Below are 21,768 nucleotides of genomic sequence, written 5' to 3'. Positions count from 1 at the left end.
TATGGATTATTATTTAAATAAAGAGTACTAACTAATTGCCTCTCAAAGGAACTCAACTCACATTTTGATATCCCTAAAATAGTCCAGGGGCAATCTTGGGGAGAAGGCAAATAACTTACCAGTATGTATTTTGAGGGGAGGGAGAGGATACTGATGCACTCAGAGGAACCCAGGTACCCATGGAACATACATACGCCATGCAGACAGTATCCTTTTGTGAAAATTGAACCTGGGACTCTAGCTAAAGAAAGCTTCAATACACTTTAATATCAATAAAGAAACTGTTGATTGAAGTAGTTTAGTATGAGAGCAGATGAAGCCATATTTCTACACTGCAGCGAAGGTATCATAATGGCGTAGGAACACAGAGGACATTGATATATTGGACCACACAATAAACAAACTCGGAGACAAAAAAGATATTATGAAATGGAACAAATGCATCTATTTCTGAAAGTCTAGTAAAACGACATGAGTCATTAAGAATACAAGGCTCTTTCTCCAACGCAAACAGAACGTGTCCACAAATGGCGTTTACATATAGTCCAGCGTCTCTCCTGACAAACGGCCTTCTTTTCAGGCTTTCTAAAACCCCCATTCTGTGCTGAACTCATCTATAAAGAAAGGTTGATGAATATCAATAGTTTATATGTGTGCTAAGCAAACCGTTCATGTTTTCCTTGTAGGATATAACTATATCTTTGGATTCCTTACTCATGATAAACCTAGTCTCCCATAAAATGTCCCTCTGCCCTTTTAAGCATATGGAAAATAGGGAGGGGCGCATGGCAAACGCAGTATTCAGAAAGTAAACAGTATTTATAAAACATATACTTTCTACAGTAAAATCTAAATCAATTATTTAAAAACTTTGTAGCAAGTGATGATTGTTATGTTGGCAGCTTTAAACTTTTAATGAAACCTGCAATGTGCTGCAATTACTAAATTCTTGACCTTATTTTAAAATATTGTCATTTCACTACCAGTATTTACAGTACAAGCTGTGACTCTCTGCTTATACTAGTTACTAGTTGCATGTGTGCTTATCCCTGTTATTCTCACTGCTTTGTGGGGAAATAACTCATGCAGCACTCCATTACTGTAAAATAAACGTTCTTCACTCCTTATCATCCCTGTGCAGCCCTTCAGCTTGTGTATGGAGTATTGGTTAGTGATAACTCATTTCTGTAATATAAATACCGTAGTAAGAGTGGCATGACACGTGTATTTTAAAACATAGATACAATCAGTAAAGGAAGTGTGCTAATTTAAGCACAATTATGTTTAAATACACTTAAAGTGTTATTTATATCCTACCCACCATGAATTGCTTTACCATCTCATAGATATTGGAGGGAAGCCTGAACTCAGAATATTCCACTTTGCAGAGATTTATAAACAGGAAAACTTGATTGGCCAAGCATTCCCAATTATATAACATTGACAGCAGCAGGGAGTACTGGACATCAAGGAGGGGAGAGGGGTCAAGGGCATCACATATAGTTTTTCAGCTTGTCAAAGTAATCACTTCCACAGTTCCTTAGCCAATGTCATTCAGCTAAAGGTCTACTGATGTATGTTGGAAGATCACAAGAATGACCTTATCAATTCATCCAACTTAGATCAATCTGAATGGATCTATACTTTAAATGGGCTACATTAAAAACCTTCTGTCCTACATAGATCATGCATTACCAGAGGCATAGCGAGCGACAAATAAGTTGATGGAGCCCCCTATCATTTACAACCCTTTCCTCCTTCCCCTTGGTGACCATCGCAGCCTACAGGCTCATCTGCCAGAGGTCATATAGCAAGAGTTGCCTTTATGGACCCCCACCCAGAACAAGGGAGCGACATGTGAACTTGAAGATGGGATGGACTCCTGTACTGGAATACAGGACAATTAGTGGGGGCCTCCCTGCATTTGCAGGGGCTGCTCCCCACATTGTAAAGATTAATGGCAGACATTCTTCAACTCGATTAGTTGTCTTGTGGCATCCACCTATGTTTATGGCATTTTTATTATCTTAAAAGAAAGGGAATTTTCCCTTTTAATTACTTATTACTTTATCTAAGGATGTCTTACTTGACAGAAAGGTACTATTCTACAATCCTTATGAACACACTTTTTTCTTTATTTAGAGTGTTGTAATGGTGGTCTTTGATAACGAGAAGAACCCTGAAGAACAACTGAAGCGTTGGAAGCACTGGCATTCCAGACAGCCAACTGCAAAGCAAAGAGTTATTGATGTTGGTATGTCCAATTACAAATGTTTTCTCTGGCTGGGAATGTCCATGTTTAATGTTAACACCATAATATTTTTATACCACATTTGTACTTCTCCTAAATGCATGATTTCAATTCCTTATTGTCTATCATTTAGCTGACTATAAAGAAAACTGCAACACCGTCGAGAGCATTGAAGAAGTAGCATATAATGCACTGTCATTTGTATGGAACGTCAATGAGGAAGCTAAGGTAATGCAAGTTTATAGCAAAGTGCTCATATAAGCACATAACTGTCTACTATGAACAGTAATCACATGCATAATGTTACTCAGAAGGCTTATTATACATTGGTTGCCTATAGGTGCCTACATATTCTATACAGAAAATACAAAGTAATTTGCCAGCTTCTACAAATAGTATTATAGGAAGCCAAAGAACATGTAGTGTTAAGTCATTTGGAAGAATATTAAATGTTAGTCTGGATAGTAAATAAAGTTTCACTTTCACCAAGCAATTATTATGACACTGATTTCTCTGAGCATAGTAAAACTGCAGATTTGGCTATTTGGGCTGATCCATACTGGTGAAGATACTTTCTGGGATCAGATTCACCCCCTCATCCTGCCAGTACCCACAGTACAGGGAGATTAATCAAGCTCTTGTTTGAGAGTGGGCCACCAGCAGGAACATAAATAAGTCCTGATTTTGTTCAGTAACCTTGGTGTCCAGCAAGTTTGGAAGCATGACTCCAAGAATGAAGATATGCTGGAAATGCAGACAAAACAGACCTCCAATCTGATATCTGAGATGGAGAGGAGCTGCACACAGGATTCCAGAAGGGCCAAGAATTCAGTGATCTTCAATGGTCTTGAAGTCAGGATAATAATTAAAAGAAATGTTACGTCAAAACGGTAGAAGAATTTAGCCCACAAAACACCATGAGGATTTGGTCTCTGTGATGATTGTTAATACTAAAAGTATTTAGCAGATATTTTATACCCCAGTTCAGAAAGTTTACATAGACAGTGGTATTCCTCCAATCTGGCATAAAGTCTATTTTCAAGAAGACATAGTAGCATAATTTTAAAATGTTGCAGGGATATATAGCAAAAACATTTTAAAGGCTTCTAATAAAAAAAAATCTACAACATTAATGGAAGATAGATAAAATCTCTCTGCACTTGAAAAGTGAAGACAGCTAGTTGGCAGAAGGCAAACTTGATGAAAACGTTTTTTAATTGCAATCTTGGTTCTCACGGAGAACAGAGATACTTTCAGGGTGGGTTTGGTGCCTGAGGCAGAAGTGAATTGTTAAAATCTTGGAGGATTATTTCCAAGGGTGGAAGCAGTTGAAAACATTGGCATAGAGACAGGTAAACTCTCTGACAATATTTTACTGTTTTAGCATTTGGTGGCACTTAAAAACAAGGCTTAGAAAGTAGAATACATCTCCATCGGTATGTCGTGTGATGGAATAGTGATTGGAACATAATATGTATTACAACATAGTGGGCCTGAAGGATCCCCAAAATCACCTGTTCAGCTTAGCATAGCCATGCAGTGATGGAAGGTTGTGAATGTGATACAATCACATCCTGCCCAGTCCACAAGGCACATGTTTGTGCAGATAACTCCATAATAGCACAGCTCTCTAGAGACCAAAACCTGTTATCCTTTAAAATAAAAAAGAATTCTTGCATATGGATGCATGTTTTCCAGTACACTGTAGGGTATTGCATTGTGTAGTAATTTAGGCTGTCTGTATTATTTATTTAAAAACGAATAGTGAGGCACGCAAATGAACCATGAACAAAAAAATGAGACGTGTTGAAAGTTTATAAAAAGAAAAACAGCATAACCCCTTTTCTCCCTGTTTCTTTTTTATGCTGTATTCAGCTATGTGATTATGAAGCCCTATTCTTCTGACACAGCCAAACATCCCACATGGCTGTCAACATTTGGGTTGGGGTACTTTGCAGAGGGAGTGGGGTATTTGCCAAGTATTCTTAACTGATTCAAGGGGGTTATTTCTTAGAAGAAAGGACGCGGGAGGATAATAGAATAAGGTTACCAAATTGCCACCCTTAACCAGCTGATGTACTAAACAGGTCATTGTGAGTTAACATTAGAAGTCTACAGCTTTGGGGACCACCCAACAGAGCAGTCATTACAGTTTTACAACAAGTACAAAGAAAAGGCTTCCATATACAGGCATTATTATATAATACACCAACACAAATATGTATCGTTTTTAATAGCTATCCTTTAATTTACCACAATGTGATAGTGATGGTCTATACATGCCCAGCTGTAGATTTGTGTATGCCCCACCATAGGTATGTTAATTACATTTTAAAAGAAGGGATTGATATTTCACCCACATAACAGTACATTGTAACTTAACCCAGAATTAGTAAATCACTCTTATATTATAGAGATACCAACAGCTATTGTAAAAAGGAAACTATGAATTATGTTTTTTATAGGAGGAAGGAATTGCTGAGTATGATATAGACATACCAGTATCTGAGTTGCCTAATACCTATACTGACCAGTTAACTCCACAATTCAGTCTTCAGAAATTCTAAATAAAACAAATATTTCACGGTGCCTAATGTGTATCTTTGAAGTCAGAATGTGTTGGTAATCCTATTACTTGGAAAAATAGTACTGTGTGGTTTTTAGAAGCAATACACTTGAAACATGATAGATAGCAAATTCCACGTATTTATTGCGATTACGTTTTAATGTTCTTAATACGTTCTTCTCTGTTTGCTTTTAGATTTTCATTGGTATTAACTGCCTGAGCACAGATTTCTCATCTCAGAAGGGAGTGAAGGGTGTGCCGCTTAATCTCCAGATTGACACTTATGACTATGACACCGGGGTGAAGAGACTCATTCATCGGGCTGTCTGCCAGATCAAAATATTCTGTGATAAGGTATGACTACCACTCAGTCAAGCATGCAACAGGCATTACTCTCAGTACCATAATTAGCAAACAGGCAACAGAGAAATCCCAAATTACTAAATGTATCTTTAATATATGGTAATATCTGCGTTTCTAAACATTGCACAATTTATGGTACTAGGGCAAGACATGAGATGAGAGCACATATAATCATGCAGGCTCACTGTGGCCACTTTTGATTTATTCATTAGTTCATCCATCTTCCACGTATTGTATGAGGAATACATGAACACAGACACCACCACTGCCAAATCATCAGTAGGAAAATAGCAACAGGGCAAGATCTTTAAACACTAAGGGGCTGAGCCCAGTTGTGTCCGCTTTTCAGTTAAACATCAATGTTAGAGATGCTGAAAAACGGACAGAAGCGGATACAACTGCATCAGTGGGCTCAGGTCCTAAAGAAAATGTAAGCAATATGGCTACAAAAATGGAGCAGTTGCCAAAATCTAAGATTCTGAGAAACTGCTCCAATTTTGTACCAGCTTTGCCCTACTTTTCCTTGCACTGGTGCTGATAAATTGCCCAGACTGAGAAGGTGTCTCTGGTAATAATACTTTCATTTTGTCTCAACAGGGTGCTGAGCGTAAGATGCGGGATGAAGAGCGCAAGCAATTTAGAAGGAAAGGGAAGGTGGCAGACACCAGCAAAGGTACATATTTATATCATACCTAGATAGACATTTGGGTAAATAGTTGCAATGCTATCCTCATTAAATTACTAATTTGGGTAGAAAGGCACTAACTTCTTATCAGTTTTCCAGTGGCATGAATGAGATTCTCCTTTTGGAGCTATCCATCGTTTCCTCTAATAGTCTTATATGTGGTCTTATTATGTGTATTACAATACGTTTCAGCCCACACATCAATATTTCAATGCGTTGTCTTGCTGCATTAAACTCAATAGAAAACCAGGAGCTTATCTTTCATCTTATCACTATGTTGCTATAGTAATATTTTGCCTTTTCCTGCAGATATGAAAGCATCTGTGCTGCCTGGATACAGAGGATCAGATATCACATTTCTGAGGCCAGTGGCAGACATGGAAAGCCAACCCGTGTTGTTCATCCCCAACATCCATTTTAGCAATCTCCAGAGATGTGGCGTGGTAAGTATCTCCAGCTGTATTACATCATCTGCACATCCTCTCACGTCTTCATCTGTCCTATATTATAAAATATAAAAATACACACATAATTCCCCCACCATAAGAGTCCACATACTGCACTGATGGTTTCAGCATGAATTATGCTAGCTCTGGTATATTGTACTGTCAGTCATTTTCTTTGTGTTATGTTTACAATGTTGGCCATTTTGGTAATACCCTCTTTTGAGTCGATAACCATAGGAATGTTACAAGATAAACACATCTTTCAGAGTGGGATTTAGCCAGCAGAGTTATGAGCGGGGTACAATGGCTGCCCTTTTAGACACAGACTGTATGGAAGCGCAAGAGAATGTGTTACAAATCGTACGTTCTTTCAGCTCTGCCATAACAGTGACCTAACACATTTCTTTGTGTATTGATTCTAGATACTTCCTGCTGTCACAGATAACAATGACAGGTAAGAATATGTTCATTTTATTCCAAAACTCAATTGTGATTGTGAAATACTGTTTCAAAATGGGATTCCAGGACACAACTAAAAGGAATAGATTTGGGATTTTGAAATAGTAACGGGTTTACTATAGTTTTTAGGGCATCAGATCATCAAATAATAAAAGCTATCCTACAAACCTGACCTGGATTTATTCAGAAAAGTTGAGTTCAGTGTGAACATTAAAATCCCAACATCACAACCTAATAATACACTCAAGTTAAAATAATATATGCTCCCCCCTTTCCTCCTCATAACCTAGAAGTACACTTGGGGTAAAATGCTATATGCTCCCCCCTTTCCTTCCCATAACTTAGATATGCCCTCTAGCACAGAAAACTCTATCTTCCCTTCAGAACATAACAATGTAGCTCTACCTCCTAACATAAAGTATCATCCCTACAACCATAACCTACCTTTACTCCTCTATCATAAACCAGCTGCTCACCCCCTGTTGTTAACCCTCTCCATCCTTTAATATATTGTTAGTATTACGTTGGCGCATTTGAAGGTAAATGTAACCTCTTTTCAGCCACAAATATAAAAAAAATTATATTTTCTATAGTATAATATAGCCCCTAAAAACCCCTTAATACTCACCCAATTAAGAAGTCCAGTGCCATGGCTCTCTATGCTGAGATCACCAGAAGCCAGAATTTAAGCCACTCAGCAATGTGGGAAGTCCATACTGTTCTGTGTGATTGACTTCAGTGCTCCAAACAAATGAATGAACTTCCTGGCATCTAGCATGGACCTCCCATACAAACTTTTGGGCCATGTCCACCTGATTTGAGTGAGAGTTGCTCAAAGGCTGGGGAATTAACACAGAGAAGGAAAACAATTTTGCTAAATCCATATGTCTTTGTAAAATCAGTCATAAAGTTCAAGGAAGACTTTGTCCAAAATTTCCCCCATTTGTTTTTCCTCACCGAGGGACTTTTAGGTCACCAATTCACCCTCGGTGCTTTGACAGCACCTGACATAGTTTATCTTGCTTGAAAAGATAAATAAAAGAATACCTGAAACAAGGCAGTAAGTTTGAGTGACAGGGATGGTAGATGTTATTTTTACAAGTTATGGGTAAATAATGTTTCTGCAAAAACACTGACTGGAATCTGATTATAGAGCTGTGAGGTATGCAGACCTGGCTTATGTGTCTCTTTCTGCCTCCAGGTTAGCACTGAAGAGGAACTGCCCAGCCTTCCCAGATACATTTGAAGTCCCACCTTGCAAACAAAAGGCGACTGAAGACTCCCAAAGAGGTACAAACTGACATACTTACTGAATAGATAAGCAACACTCATGCAAAGTGAGATATTGCTTGATTACAGTACAGTACAGAACACGGAGTCATGCAAAATCGTAAGATTGCATGGTATATAAACATAGAAGAAAATTACAAACTAGACCATAATGAATCAAAAGCTTTATATTAAAATTACCCCAATGTCCTATGTATACATAATGGAGAATAGAATATGATAGAATATAGATTTAAGTGGAATAATGTTTATCAACAAGTAAGTTATCTAACTTTTTATTTCTTTGGGGTTGATTCACAGCATTTTCACATAATTTATTTCATGTCATGGTAGAAAGAACATTTTGGAGGTGCCTGATATGATAAAACACTTAAAAGCAACAGCTTTTAAGTGTTTTATGATATCTGGCACCTCCAAAATTGTTCAAAAAAGAAGGGTAGTGCCTGGCTGGTACACACTTTTGGATTTGATTAGCCAATGATTGGCCAATTTTACCACCTCCATGTACCACCACTTCCATGTAGCGTGAGGGTCAGCACATTTTGAGTACTATGAGCAGATTGTGTAGGTAACATCTATTACTATATGGAGGTGGTAAAATTGGTCAGTGAATGGCCAATAAAAATTGAAGGTATGTATCAGGCTTAAAGGACACTAAGTGAATCCCTAAGTCTAACTAAGTTAGCTTGTAATATTACTTTTCTCATCTTAGTTTCAGAAGTTTTTTTCTTGCTGGATGCAAAAAAAGGAACAAATAGATAATATGAGAAAAGATAAGGCAAAATTACTCATGTAAAAAGATCTGCTCAACGGGGCAAAATTGTTTCTTTATAATTTAAGAACCACATAAATCACCTGTTTCTATATTTGTTTAATATCTACCACGTAACTGGTGCATTGGCATACTTCGATACTTGGAACATCAGTAAAGTGTAGTCTTATACTCTTCTATCTACTATGTTCTTGTGGATCGCGTACAGTATGCATTGCTGCTGAAAATGCAATTGGCAACATGAGGACATGGCCTTACATTACCTCTATAATGGCGCTCAAATCAATAGTGAAAAGCAGCACTCATTCAACCCTTGTACCCCTGTTGCCATCTATCTCCAGTTACTGGTCTCATTTATACAGCCACTAATTCACTAACTTTTCAGCATACCTTTGCTATAGTTAACTTTGACCCGTGTAAGGTTTTCAAATCTTTGATCTTATAGCAGAGTCCATTCCAAGAGAATCTTATCAAATTAAACCTGTGCGTTGATGCATCATTAAAATTTCACATGGATTCACTGCAAAAAAAAGTATAATTTCTAAAAAATAAACCTCATATTAAACAGTATGATAAATAATATTTAGCTTCTAAGGGTAACAATGGTTAATTTGCATATATTCAGCAGTGGTGCCTGGGAGACATCTCGGAGCTCACTCCAACCTGAATTATCGCAAATACTTTCTGTTTTAAAAAAGCAAACTTTTCTGAATAATATTAAAACGGACATCTCTTCTTACGTTGTTTTTTTAAATTTTACTTTATTTTAGTATTATTATATGTAAGGAGAGAAGAAGAAGAAGTATTTGATGCTCTGATGTTGAAAACGCCAGATCTTCCTGGACTTAAGAAAGCAGTAAGTGCGACTCTGTAAATCAGAATAAATAACCTTTGTTCTCTGTGTGCTGAAGATCACATTTCCCATTGCCATAAATAAAATAGATAGTAGTATATTATGCTAGGCAGTAGTATATCCTGCTGCTGTGTGATCCATCAGCAGAGTACAATAACTCATCCCAGCAATGAGACCTAAAGTCATGTTATCTCGCCATCACATAGTTTCAGTCTCTGAAGCTGAATAACATCCTGTTTCCCTACATGTACTTTTTCCTGTAAATCCACAGCGATGACATGCTTCTACATCGCTTCAGTAAAAAGCCTTCATACTACAGCTTGTTTTATAATCGTTGGCAATATTTATAATTTCCAGTCAAATAAACTAATCCATTAAATATTTTTCACAGATTTCAGAAAGATATGGTGTATTAGAAGAAAGAATATCTAAAATATATAAGAAATGCAAAAGAGGGTAAGTTTTCTACAGTATATTTTTACATGTCTATTTTACCATAACTTTAAATGGCAAATTTGGTTGTGAAATGGCCTTAAAATATTTCAAAGTTGCACCTGTCAAATTGTTTGTTCGTTTTGCCGGTGCATAATTTTTTAACTCGCCACCCAACACAGCAGCTGCCGCAAAGCCCCCTCCGCCCTCTGCCCAACATCACAACTGCCACAGAGCCCCCACCACCCAACACCCAACACCACAATTGCCACAGAGGCCCTGCCACCAAACACCACAACTGCTGCAAAGCCCTCGCCACCCAACACCACAACTGAAACAAAATAGCAGATGCTCGTTACACATATAATTTTGTTAGTTTTATACGTGAACTAAGGCCTTTGTTACTCATTTTTCGACAACTAGCCTCATCCATTGTCTGTCAGCAGACTTGGAATGGATACTCCTGCCTCCTAGATCATGTTATAACACTGTGAAATGGCTATGTTTAACATGGACATAAAACAATTAAGGGAGCTGGCAGGTGATGCTATAAGGAGTATTCTGTACTCCCATCCATATTTATGTATATAACAAATCAGTTCAGAAAGCCAAAAAAAAAAAGATCAAGCTAATCAGCTCTTTATAATCTCTCTAGCACTCATGCAGTAATGTTATATTTTTGGTATAAGGAAAAAACAAGATATATGGCTACAACTTCTCACATCACTAGAGAACGTCTAATACCAAGTTACTGCACGTTAACACACATCCAGACATGTAGAATATTGGCTGCAGTAACCATGAGCATTTACGGAGGGAGGGATATTGCAACGGCTGTGTTTTTGGCAGATGAAATATTTCCGTTTGAAAATCAAAGGTTATGTTTGAGTCAAGTAAGGCTTAAGAATGTTTAACCCATATAAAGTCTGTATCTTGGGTAAAAGTACATTACTAGCTCCAAGAACTACTCACATTCTGCAATATATTAACTTAGTGACTTGTAAATGCTCACTGTGAAATGATTATATATTGCTGCTCTGATGTTGACTGAAGAAAAAAAGAATGTAGTTTACTAACGCATCTGATTATGGGATTATAAGTGATCATGCTAAACTTGCCTAAATTAAAGGACAACTGAACTGAGAGGGATATGGAGGCTGCCAAATGTATTTACTTTTAAACTATGCAGATTGCCTGGCTGGTCTGCTGCCTCTTATACGTTTAGGCATAGACCCTAAACAAGCAAGCAGATTAGATGCCTGAAACCTCTATTTGTACAGGAGAGTTCACCTTGGATATCGTTTAAGTTTGACTGCATTTGCAGCATGCTTGTTTCAGGTGTGTGATTCTGGCACTATTGATGCATGAAAGATCAGCAGAATGCCAAGCAACAGGTATTGTTTTAAAGGAAAATAAATATGGCAGCCTCCGTATTCCTCTCACTTAAGTTGTCCTTTAAATAAAAATTGCCTGCTAGTTGGTAATAACAACACCACATCAAACCATAGCAAGGGCTGCTAAACGGATATGGATAAAGGTTACGTGATCAAACATTCTACTTTTTAAAAAAACAAATGTTTTGAGTAAGGGTATAGGACTGTAATTGCAGATTGCAGATTTACTAATTGTAGAGTAAATCTCGCTGCTAGACAACCCACTACCACCTAATATTAAATTATTTTTATAACATCTTTCTACTTTTTGTAGAATCACTTATGTATTCCTAAATCAGGTCTAGTATATTCATAGTGTATTTATAGTGAGTTTATTTACAGAATCACTGTTTGGTACATGTGAAGGCCATAAATCAGTGATTCAAAGGTTAATAGAAGAAAACATTAATTCCAGGAAATAAACTATTTGGCAAAAAAATATATATATGAAGGTCTGCTAAAGATAAACAGATATCATCAGTTTTGCAAGCACCAGTGGCTTTGTAAGGCAGTGTTGTTACTGGCCCCTAGCCAGAGATCGCTCTTTCTATTCGGTGAAACTGAAGAATGAAATTAGTGGTTTGGTCATAGTGTTACACAATAGACTTCACAAGAAAAGTCACGCATCCTAAATACATCTTTAGCACATGAAGTTCACATTCCAGTTTTAAGTCATTAATAGAAGATGATGAGACAGCTAAGCCCCAAAATGACATTTACAGGTGAACTATGACAGTAAATGTGCTGTTATTTCCAATAGTAGCTGCCCACCAAAGTTTTAAAAAGATTAAAATATTTGAAATCTGGGCTCAGAAAACAAAAGACTACAAACATAAAGTATACATTTAGAGGGAAAAAAATTATACAGACAGTTGAAAAAGTGAATCTAAATATATTTAAGGTGTTCTATCTGAAAAAGTTGGCAATTTTCTTTAGCCACCCATTTCTGTGGCATCTCTGCTAATCAAATCAAATAAAAGATAGCTTTATTGGCATGACTAAGATTCATACAGGTATTGCCAAAGCAAGGGGAAAAGGGGGACATGGAAGGGGGTGGTGTAGGGGGACAATGGCTAATCAGTTCAGTATGATGCAATCACAACCTTTGATATTAATAAGTGCTAGCGATTGTAGGATTCTCAGCCAATCACGACGCATGAGTGTAGTGACATGAGGGTGGCTGTATTTACAACAGTTCAGAATGGCTCAGCCTTCAGAATCAGCTTGTGATGGCACCATTTGGTCCAGCAAATATTTCACGCTCTTTTTTTTATTTTATTTTTTTTTCATTCCCTTCCAGATTGTTTTGAGCAAAATTGAGAGATTTTGTGTAATATGTTAAATTATGTCAAAAGGCCTTTATGCAATATAATATCACATAAGATCATATAATTGTTTTAATGACTGGTCCTTTTTCCTTGCCTCTAGAATCCTAGTCAATATGGACAATAACATCATTCAGCATTACAGCAATCACATGGCATTCTTGCTGGACTTGACAGACCTAGAAGGCAGCATTCAAGTTACACTTAAAGAAATATAGCATTCCATCTGGACAAAAGCAAAAGACTCTTGAAGCAAGGGATGAGACCCTCGCTATGACAGACCTCAGAACACTGCTCAACTGCTTGCACTTGTCCCAGGTCAGCAGAGCATCTTACCACCAAGTATTGTGAAGACTGTTCTTAGGAAAGCCAATGTGGGACCTGTGTTACAGGCTGCCATCGCAAAAAGATTTTGTATAATGTGGATTTATTTTATGGTATCCATAACCGGAGAATTCAAAGCTTCTGAAGATGAGTGGTTGAACAATGATTAACCATGCGCACAACCAGCAAGAGCATTATGGTCACAAGGCTGATTTTGCATGGATTGTCCTCCTCCTTATACTTGTGTCAGGGACAAATGGGATGTGATACAAGTGCTAGATAAATACTGCAATCATTTAATACAGCAGCACTTATGACAAAAGGCTTTTCTCAACAACAGAGAAGGTAGACAAAATATATGAAACAACAAAAGTTGGCTGTAGTTAGAGTACATAGACAAAAAAAATCTGGAAAGTGTGCTACTGTGCTTCTCTTCACATTATCAAATAAAGCCCAGTAGAGAAAAGAAAATGTGCAACACACCATACAGAGGCATAACTCCAGATCATAGAAACCCAAACAAAAATGTGATGTGCCCCCCCCCCCTTATTGTTCACACCCCTTTTATTTTCTCCCATACAGCCTGGAAGTCCATATGTCAGGAGTTATATAACAAGTGTGATAACATCAGTGGCCACACCAACACAGGATTTGGAGGGGCTTATATCTGAGAGTGGGAGGAGGAAATAGTTGGGGTAATCCCCACAGATCTGCTCCCCCCTCCCCCTGTGGCTCCAGGGGCTGCTTTCTTTTTAGTAATGCATATGCAGGCGTACAGAGAAATCTGTGTTTTAAGAGATTTAGCCCTTATTCAATTAACTTTTTCTCCTGAGTTTTCTCCTAGGAGATATTTTTTCATATTCTGTTTAAAATAGCTTTTAAGCACTCTGTGACTGAAAAAGTACCAAAAAGTTTTTTTCATATTCTGTTTAAAATAGCTTTTAAGCACTCTGTGATTGAAAAAGTACCAAAAAGTAAGTTAAAAGGTACTGTCAACACCAGTCTGACTATTTTCTTGCTTGATGGTGGCTTAAAAGGTCATTTATTAAGGGGCGAAATATAATCTAGGAGAAAACTCAGGAGAAAAAGTGAACTGAATAGGGGCCATTTACATTTAAATCTCTATAAAATGATAACATATAGTGCATATGAGTTTTATTATGCTTACATTTGGGGTGATGTACAAAAGGAGAGACATTGAAGAACAGTAAACTTTCACTGTGTTAGACTATCCAAGCATGTCACGATGTTAGACTATCCAATCATATGTAGCCAAGTTATTTGCTTTCAATCCCTACATACCTGACTGAATTATTGAAGGGAATGCTTACTGCTCTTTACTGCACATCTCTTTTTTAAATCAGCCCCATTATCTAGATTATCATGCGGAAAGTTGCAGTCTGAAACCTACTGGAAAAGAAGGTGCCCAGGAAAGGTTCTCTAATTCTATTTGTTTACTTGGCTGTATAACTTCAAAGTTCATCTGTGAGATCAGTGACAATCAATAGCAGTAAATGGAAATGTGCTGTATGACAAAAAATTGTGCAGCTTAATATCACCACTGATAAAATACTACAACCATGAACATCTATCACAATTACTAAAAACAGTTGTACAGTTCGACCTTGTTACTCGTTATTAAAACTGAACTCCAAGCAAAACTACTTTACTTTTCAAAAATGATAGTCATCTGCTTTACATAAAGGAAAACTTTACCCCAGAATCACATTGGTTTCAAAGAGAGTAGTACTGAATCTACTATGAGGGATGATATCCCTGTCTGCTCTGAGACTGGCTTTTTAACAGTGAAATAAAACATCAGAATCCTGGTCCCAAACACACCTCTTGTAGTCCTGTGGAGCTAAGAAGAGGGTGGTGATGTTATTAAATCAGACAACCCCCCAAGCTGCTCAAAAGACAGTCTTGTGCACAGATAATGCATTATGGAGCAAGCTTACTTTCATAGTATTTTGAAGGGAGTGGAATACGTTTTTTTTTCTAAACTTAAATACAGGCTGTGTCTAATGTTAATTTGGGGTTAATGTACATTTAATTTGCTATCTTGGAGTTCAGTTTTAAATTCATATTTTTTAAGGATAAACTTATTTTTATCATAAATAGCTGCCAGTTTTGTAGTTAATGCTTCTCTAAGTAAAAAAAAAAAATGTTACAATTGCATACATTTCTTATTGCTGGTTTGTATAAATATATATATATATTGCTTGTTTGTATTTTGTCTGCGTGTATGTATGTAAGTATTTTATTGTGCAGAAATGCATTTGGCCATTTCAATACGATGTCTTATCACATTTCTGAGTCTCTGTACAATTTGTCAACGTTTTTATATTGCTTAAATCTAGCTATAAAGGCGAATAAAGATGCCTTGAAAGCCTTAAAAAAGGGTGCTTAAAATATATTTTATATATTGCTCATGCCAATAGTGATAGTCTTGCTAGTAATTAGTGAGCGGCTTGTCTACCCTACACTTAGCTGCTATAGGCAGCAGACATTCTTCTTGTAAAGAGAGATCAAAGGTACCTATGGTAAAATATTGCTTCTTCAAAATCAATACATATACATGCAGTGAAAATAAACGGTACAAGGAGAATTAGCTTTAGCTGGCCACTGCCAAAAGTGCCTCAAATGGGTACTCATATTTGGAAAGAAAAGCCTCTGGATTCTCTAGAGGCTCCCCACATCCTCCTCCACCAGCCTGTCCTGTCCAGAAAATTGCCTGCATGCGCATTAGCATGAATCCACTCAGACTTTGGCGGAAAAAGCTAAGCCTAAACCTATCCGTGCTACAGTGCATGCACTCAGCAGCACAGACATGGTCAGGACCAGCTTTTTCTGCCATAGCACAAGCGGGTCTGCGCTACTGTGCAGGCGCAGTGTGGCCGCACCTCGGGGGACTCATCAATGTAGCCGAGAGGTGCAGGGAGGTAAGTGTCTATAGTAAGAGTTTGCAGACTTTACAGGTTTCATTTAAAGCTATAGTTTAACCTACCAGAATTCACTGTTAATATTTACACATTAAAAGAGGACTGTGCTATCATCCATACAAATGTTTGAGGCAAACACTCCAGAGAAATTTACTTAGAAAATTACAGTCATGTGAGCCAGAGATCTCTTCACAAAATATGGGGTTGCCAGAAAAGCGTGAATTGCTTGAACAGCACAGAGCATAGTCACCTGACCCTGCCCACTTCCCACCTCTACTTCCTTTTGTGGAGCAGAGGGAGTAGCTGGGCAGAGTTAAGTAAAGTATGCAGATCATCATTATGCCTTTGCCATGTGGGAGGAGAAAGAAGCACCCACATTTATCTGATGAAAATTGGAATTTATTCTGGAAGTCCCAAACTGTCTCAACTGTGTCATAGACCGTAACATTTGTTTACAGATATCGTTCGTATCTCAAATACAGCTTCTAAAAGTACATGTTTCCGGATCTCCACATCATCACATGCTTTTTAAGCTATGTGACCAATTTTTGTTTGTTCACACAAGCAACACGGTCACTGGGCACTTAACACAAATCCATAGACTAACATACAAATGACTCCAAGTGCATCTAGAAGAGTCGGGACAGACTAAAGATCACATGCAGTATTGTGTGAACTGTGATGTGCAGCAAATTATTACTTTATCCCACAAATGGTCAAAAAATAAACCACTAAAAATGATGCCGTTAAAAGTGATATCACTACTGCTGATTCATGTAAAGTGCTGCTGATGATTTTTTTTATTATGCCAGGAAAACATAAAAAGACTGGTAAACAATTAGTTTAAATCCCTGCTGGACTTTAAAGTGGTCTGAAGTCAATCATTTCTTCTTTGCTATACAATATTATTTACAACCTTAAACCTACTATTAGAAAACATGTAGCAGAACAGCATTCAAACAGTTAAACACAGCAATGTGTTCTGCAGTGGAAAGCTCCTTCAGCTTGTGTTCTGCATCTGAAGAGGATATAAGATTATCTTTTGTGTACATCCCTCTGTTGTTGCAATTAGTTACAGCCACCCATGTGCTGAAACGGAACTGTGGTGAGCTGACAAGTAGGGACATATGAGAAATTATACACTAGATAGCTGCTATATTTATATATACAGGTCCTTCTCAAAAAATTAGCATATTGTGATAAAGTTCATTATTTTCTGTAATGTACTGATAAACATTAGATGTTCATATATTTTAGATTCATTACACACAACTGAAGTAGTTCAAGCCTTTTATTGTTTTAATATTGATGATTTTGGCATACAGCTCATGAAAACCCCAAATTCCTATCTCAAAAAATTAGCATATTTCATCCGACCAATAAAAGAAAACTGTTTTTAAAACAAAAGTCAACCTTCAAATAATTATGTTTAGTTATGCACTCAATACTTGGTCGGGAATCCTTTTGCAGAAACGACTGCTTCAATGCGGCGTGGCATGGAGGCAATCAGCCTGTGGCACTGCTCAGGTGTTATGGAGGCCCAGGATGCTTCAATAGCGGCCTTAAGCTCATCCAGAGTGTTGGGTCTTGCGTCTCTCAACTTTCTCTTCACAATATCCCACATATTCTCTATGGGGTTCAGGTCAGGAGAGTTGGCAGGCCAATTGAGCACAGTATTACCATGGTCAGTAAACCATTTACCAGTGGTTTTGGCACTGTGAGCAGGTGCCAGGTCGTGCTGAAAAATGAAATCTTCATCTCCATAAAGCTTTTCAGCAGATGGAAGCATGAAGTGCTCCAAAATCTCCTGATAGCTAGCTGCATTGACCCTGCCCTTGATAAAACACAGTGGACCAACACCAGCAGCTGACATGGCACCCCAGACCATCACTGACTGTGGGTACTTGACAATGGACTTCAGGCATTTTGGCATTTCCCTCTCCCCAGTCTTCCTCCAGACTCTGGCACCTTGACTTCCGAATGACATGCAAAAGTTGATTTCATCCGAAAAAACTACTTTGGACCACTGAGCAACAGTCCAGTGCTGCTTCTCTGTAGCCCAGGTCAGGCGCTTCTGTCGCTGTTTCTGGTTCAAAAGCGGCTTGACCTGGGGAATGCAGCACCTGTAGCCCATTTCCTGCACACGCCTGTACACGTGGCTATGGATGTTTCTACTCCAGACTCAGTCCACTGCTTCCGCAGGTCCCCCAAGGTCTGGAATCGGTCCTTCTCCACAATCTTCCTCAGGGTCCGGTCACTTCTTCTCGTTGTGCAGTGTTTTCTGCCACACTTTTTCCTTCCCACAGACCTCCCACTGAGGTGCCTTGATACAGCACTCTGAGAACAGCCTATTCATTCAGAAATGTATTTCTGTGTCTTACCCTCTTGCTTGAGGGTGTCAATGATGGCCTTCTGGACAGCAGTCTTACCCATGATTGCGGTTTTGAGTAATGAAACAGGCTGGGAGTTTTTAAAAGCCTCAGGAATCTTTTGCAGGTGTTTAGAGTTAATTAGTTGATTCAGATGATTAGGTTAATAGCTCGTTTAGAGAACGTTTTCATGATATGCTAATTTTTTTAGATAGGAATTTGGGGTTTTCATGAGCTGTATGCCAAAATCATGAATACTAAAACAATAAATAGGCAGCCAGATGATCCTTCCCCCCTCCCCCCACCTCCAGTATAGGTAGCAAGATAACACTTTCCCCTTCCTCCAGTTTAGATAGCCTAATGACACCTCCCCCCTTCCTTTTAGCATAAGAAGCCAGATCACCCCCCCCCCCTTTCCCCAGTATAGCCCTCTGCCCACCCACCCTTGATCCTGTTGTGCCATAGGCCATGGCCTATGTGGACTTGGCTTAAATTTGGCCCTGCCGACAGGTCCACAGATCAGACTCCCATGTTGAAGATGCTCAAGTGGGTCCTGTCACTCATTGTCTGGATCAGTGACAAATGTGTGAACTTCACAGCTAAAGGTTCTGAAACATTTAAAATCATTTCCCCATCCAGATTTCTAGTCAATTTAGAAAGCTTGTACAGTAAAACTGAGAATTAGTCACCTTCATTGAAAAAAGTTACTGTAATAGCTACAAATGTGCTTGAAGATTTGTAGTGCTTCACAAGAACTATATGGGTCTTTGTATTTTAAATTTGGTTAATATTTGTATAACAATAACAAATCTCTGTTAAAAATTAAAGTATGTACAAGTTAACTCAGGTGAGATCATTGTTATACAAATGAACGTCTAATATTCAAACAGTATGTAAATATAAAAGAAAAACTATGAAAACTTGCTCTGCAAATATTTATTCAACAAAAACAGGCATGTAATTTCCTTCTTGGATAAAGAAAGTACAGCCCTGGCTCTAATATATGGTATTCGGGTATATAAAAAAAACTCATGTAGGTATCATTTATAACTGTGTAGAAGTCGTCAGCAATGAATGGATGGAGTTTATGAGCATGCCTCCATGCAGATTTTTTCAGCTCTGTGGGGTTTCTTGGTTTCTTTGATGTACATCTAGTTCCACAAGTCAGATCGCTTTGGCGCCAGCACGATGTTTGGGCACTGCCATAGACCGTAATGTTAATTACGGTCTATGGCAGTGCAGAAATGTTAACCTCCCTGGCGATAAGCCCGTGCTGAGCACGGGCTATGCCGCGCAGGAGGATTTCTCAGGCCCTGCTGGGCTGATTTGCATAATTATTATTTTTTGTACACTAGCTGCAAGCACTTTGCTAGCTGCGTGTACTTCCCGATCGCTGCCGCTCCGCGCCGATTCGTCGCTACCCGCCGTGCTGCACCGCCCCCCCGACCCCTTGCGCAGCCTGGCCTATCAGCACCAGGCAGCGCTGAGGGGTGGATCGGGACTCCTGATGACGTCACGACATCAATGACGTCCATGACAATCGTCGCCATGGTGACGGGGAAGCCAAACAGGAAATCCCGTTCTGAACGGGATTTCCTGCTTGCGCTGATCGCCGGAGGCGATTGGAGGGGGTGGGGGAATGCCGCTGCACAGCGGCTATCATGTAGCTAGCGCTAGGCTAGCTACATGATTTAAAAAAAATTAAAGTGCTGTGCTGCCCCCTGGCGGTTTTAATAGACCGCCAGGGAGGTTAATCTGGCCTCCTCTTGAAACACGCTGCCCCCATTCAATCAGTTATGAATGCAGCTGCAAGACTCACCCATTCCTCTCACCGCTTCTCATCCACATCTCCCCTCTATAAATCCCTGCACTGTACGATTCAGGATACATTTCAAGATTCTATGCCTGGTGTATACATACATTTTGGAGCTTGTCCACAGGTATACACCAGGGCGTCCCCTCCGGTCCTCCAATGACCTTTGCCTGCCTGCCCCACACATTTCCCACTCCCATGTGCCCCTGCAGGATTTCTCAAGAGCTGCCCCTACCCTCTGGAACTCCCTCCCACCAACCATCAGACTTGCTTCCTCCTTCAACACAAGACTTTGGCAGGGTCCTCCCTTCCCAAGTGTATTCTACATGATTGTGTGCTCCTTTCCTATGACAGCCTCATACTTGTATTACTGGGCCTACTTAAAGGCCCAGTAGCTCTCTACTGAATATTTATTCCACAGCCCTACCTACAGCATCTCCCCTCTATAAATCCCTGCACTGTACGATTCAGGATACATTTCAAGATTCTATGCCTGGTGTATACATTTGTGCACACAACCTGCCCTACCTACTGTACATTTTGGAGCTTGTCCACAGGTATACACCAGGTCGTCCCCTCCGGTCCTCCAATGACCTTTGCCTGCCTGCCCCACACATTTCCCACTCCCATGTGCCCCTGCAGGATTTCTCAAGAGCTGCCCCTACCCTGTGGAACTCCCTCCCACCAACCATCAGACTTGCTTCCTCCTTCAACATATTCGAGCAAGCCCCCAAATCTCATCTCTTTAAGATGGCCGACTCACTTACTACCACACTGTAGCTCTCTACTGAATATTTATTGCACAGCCCTACCTAGTGTGTCCACCTCCCCTTCCCCACCCCTTAGATTGTAAGACTTTGGCAGGGTCCTCCCTTCCCTAGTGTATTGTACATGTTTGTGTGCTCCTTTCCTATGACAGCCTCATACTTGTATTACTGGGCCTACTTAAAGGGTCACTTAAGTCTCTTAATAAAAAATGAGTTTTACTCACCTGGGGCATCCAGCAGCCCCCTGCAGCTGTATCGTGTCCACACCGACTACATCAGATGCTCCTGGCCCCACCGGCAGCCACTTCCGGTTTCAGCGACAGGAGCCGACAGGCCGGGTACGCAAGTAATTCTTCGCGTTCCCGGCCACAATACCGCCCTCTATGCTGCTATATGGTATATGCTATATGCTTAGAGGGCACTTTTGTGGCCGGGAACGCGAAGAATCACTTGCGTTCCCGGCCTGTCGGATCCTGTTGCCGAAACCGGAAGTGGCTGCTGGCGGGGCCAGGAGCATCTGATAGAGTCGGCGTGGGCACGATACAGCTGCAGGGGCTGCTGGAAGCCCCAGGTGAGTAAAACTCATTTTTTAAGAGACTTAAAGCGGAATATAACCCTGCATTTCAACTTTGCTCTAAAACATTATTTACAGTATATTATATGCAACCAGCATTTTTT

The 21,768-nt window shown here is 39.3% G+C and overlaps 1 protein-coding gene across 1 annotated transcript in view; it reads left to right on the top strand.

The window, feature by feature from the left end:
• Positions 1 to 15,508, top strand: part of GRHL3 (grainyhead like transcription factor 3) — a 30,513-nt gene extending 15,005 nt beyond the window's left edge. Inside the window, exons 7-16 of the mRNA XM_068268990.1 lie at positions 2,143 to 2,254; positions 2,385 to 2,479; positions 5,013 to 5,171; positions 5,778 to 5,853; positions 6,175 to 6,308; positions 6,734 to 6,765; positions 7,972 to 8,060; positions 9,603 to 9,688; positions 10,077 to 10,141; positions 12,979 to 15,508. Of these exons, the coding sequence (XP_068125091.1) occupies positions 2,143 to 2,254; positions 2,385 to 2,479; positions 5,013 to 5,171; positions 5,778 to 5,853; positions 6,175 to 6,308; positions 6,734 to 6,765; positions 7,972 to 8,060; positions 9,603 to 9,688; positions 10,077 to 10,141; positions 12,979 to 13,093 (963 nt within the window). The 3' untranslated portion in view covers positions 13,094 to 15,508. The remainder of the gene's footprint in view (positions 1 to 2,142; positions 2,255 to 2,384; positions 2,480 to 5,012; positions 5,172 to 5,777; positions 5,854 to 6,174; positions 6,309 to 6,733; positions 6,766 to 7,971; positions 8,061 to 9,602; positions 9,689 to 10,076; positions 10,142 to 12,978) is intronic.
• The last annotated feature ends 6,260 nt before the right edge of the window (positions 15,509 to 21,768 follow it).

Source organism: Hyperolius riggenbachi, chromosome 2, assembly GCF_040937935.1.
Source record: "Hyperolius riggenbachi isolate aHypRig1 chromosome 2, aHypRig1.pri, whole genome shotgun sequence".
NCBI classification, from domain to species: Eukaryota; Metazoa; Chordata; class Amphibia; order Anura; family Hyperoliidae; genus Hyperolius; species Hyperolius riggenbachi.
Note: the sequence above shows the minus strand (reverse complement) of the source record. Positions and strands in the feature narration are given on the sequence as shown.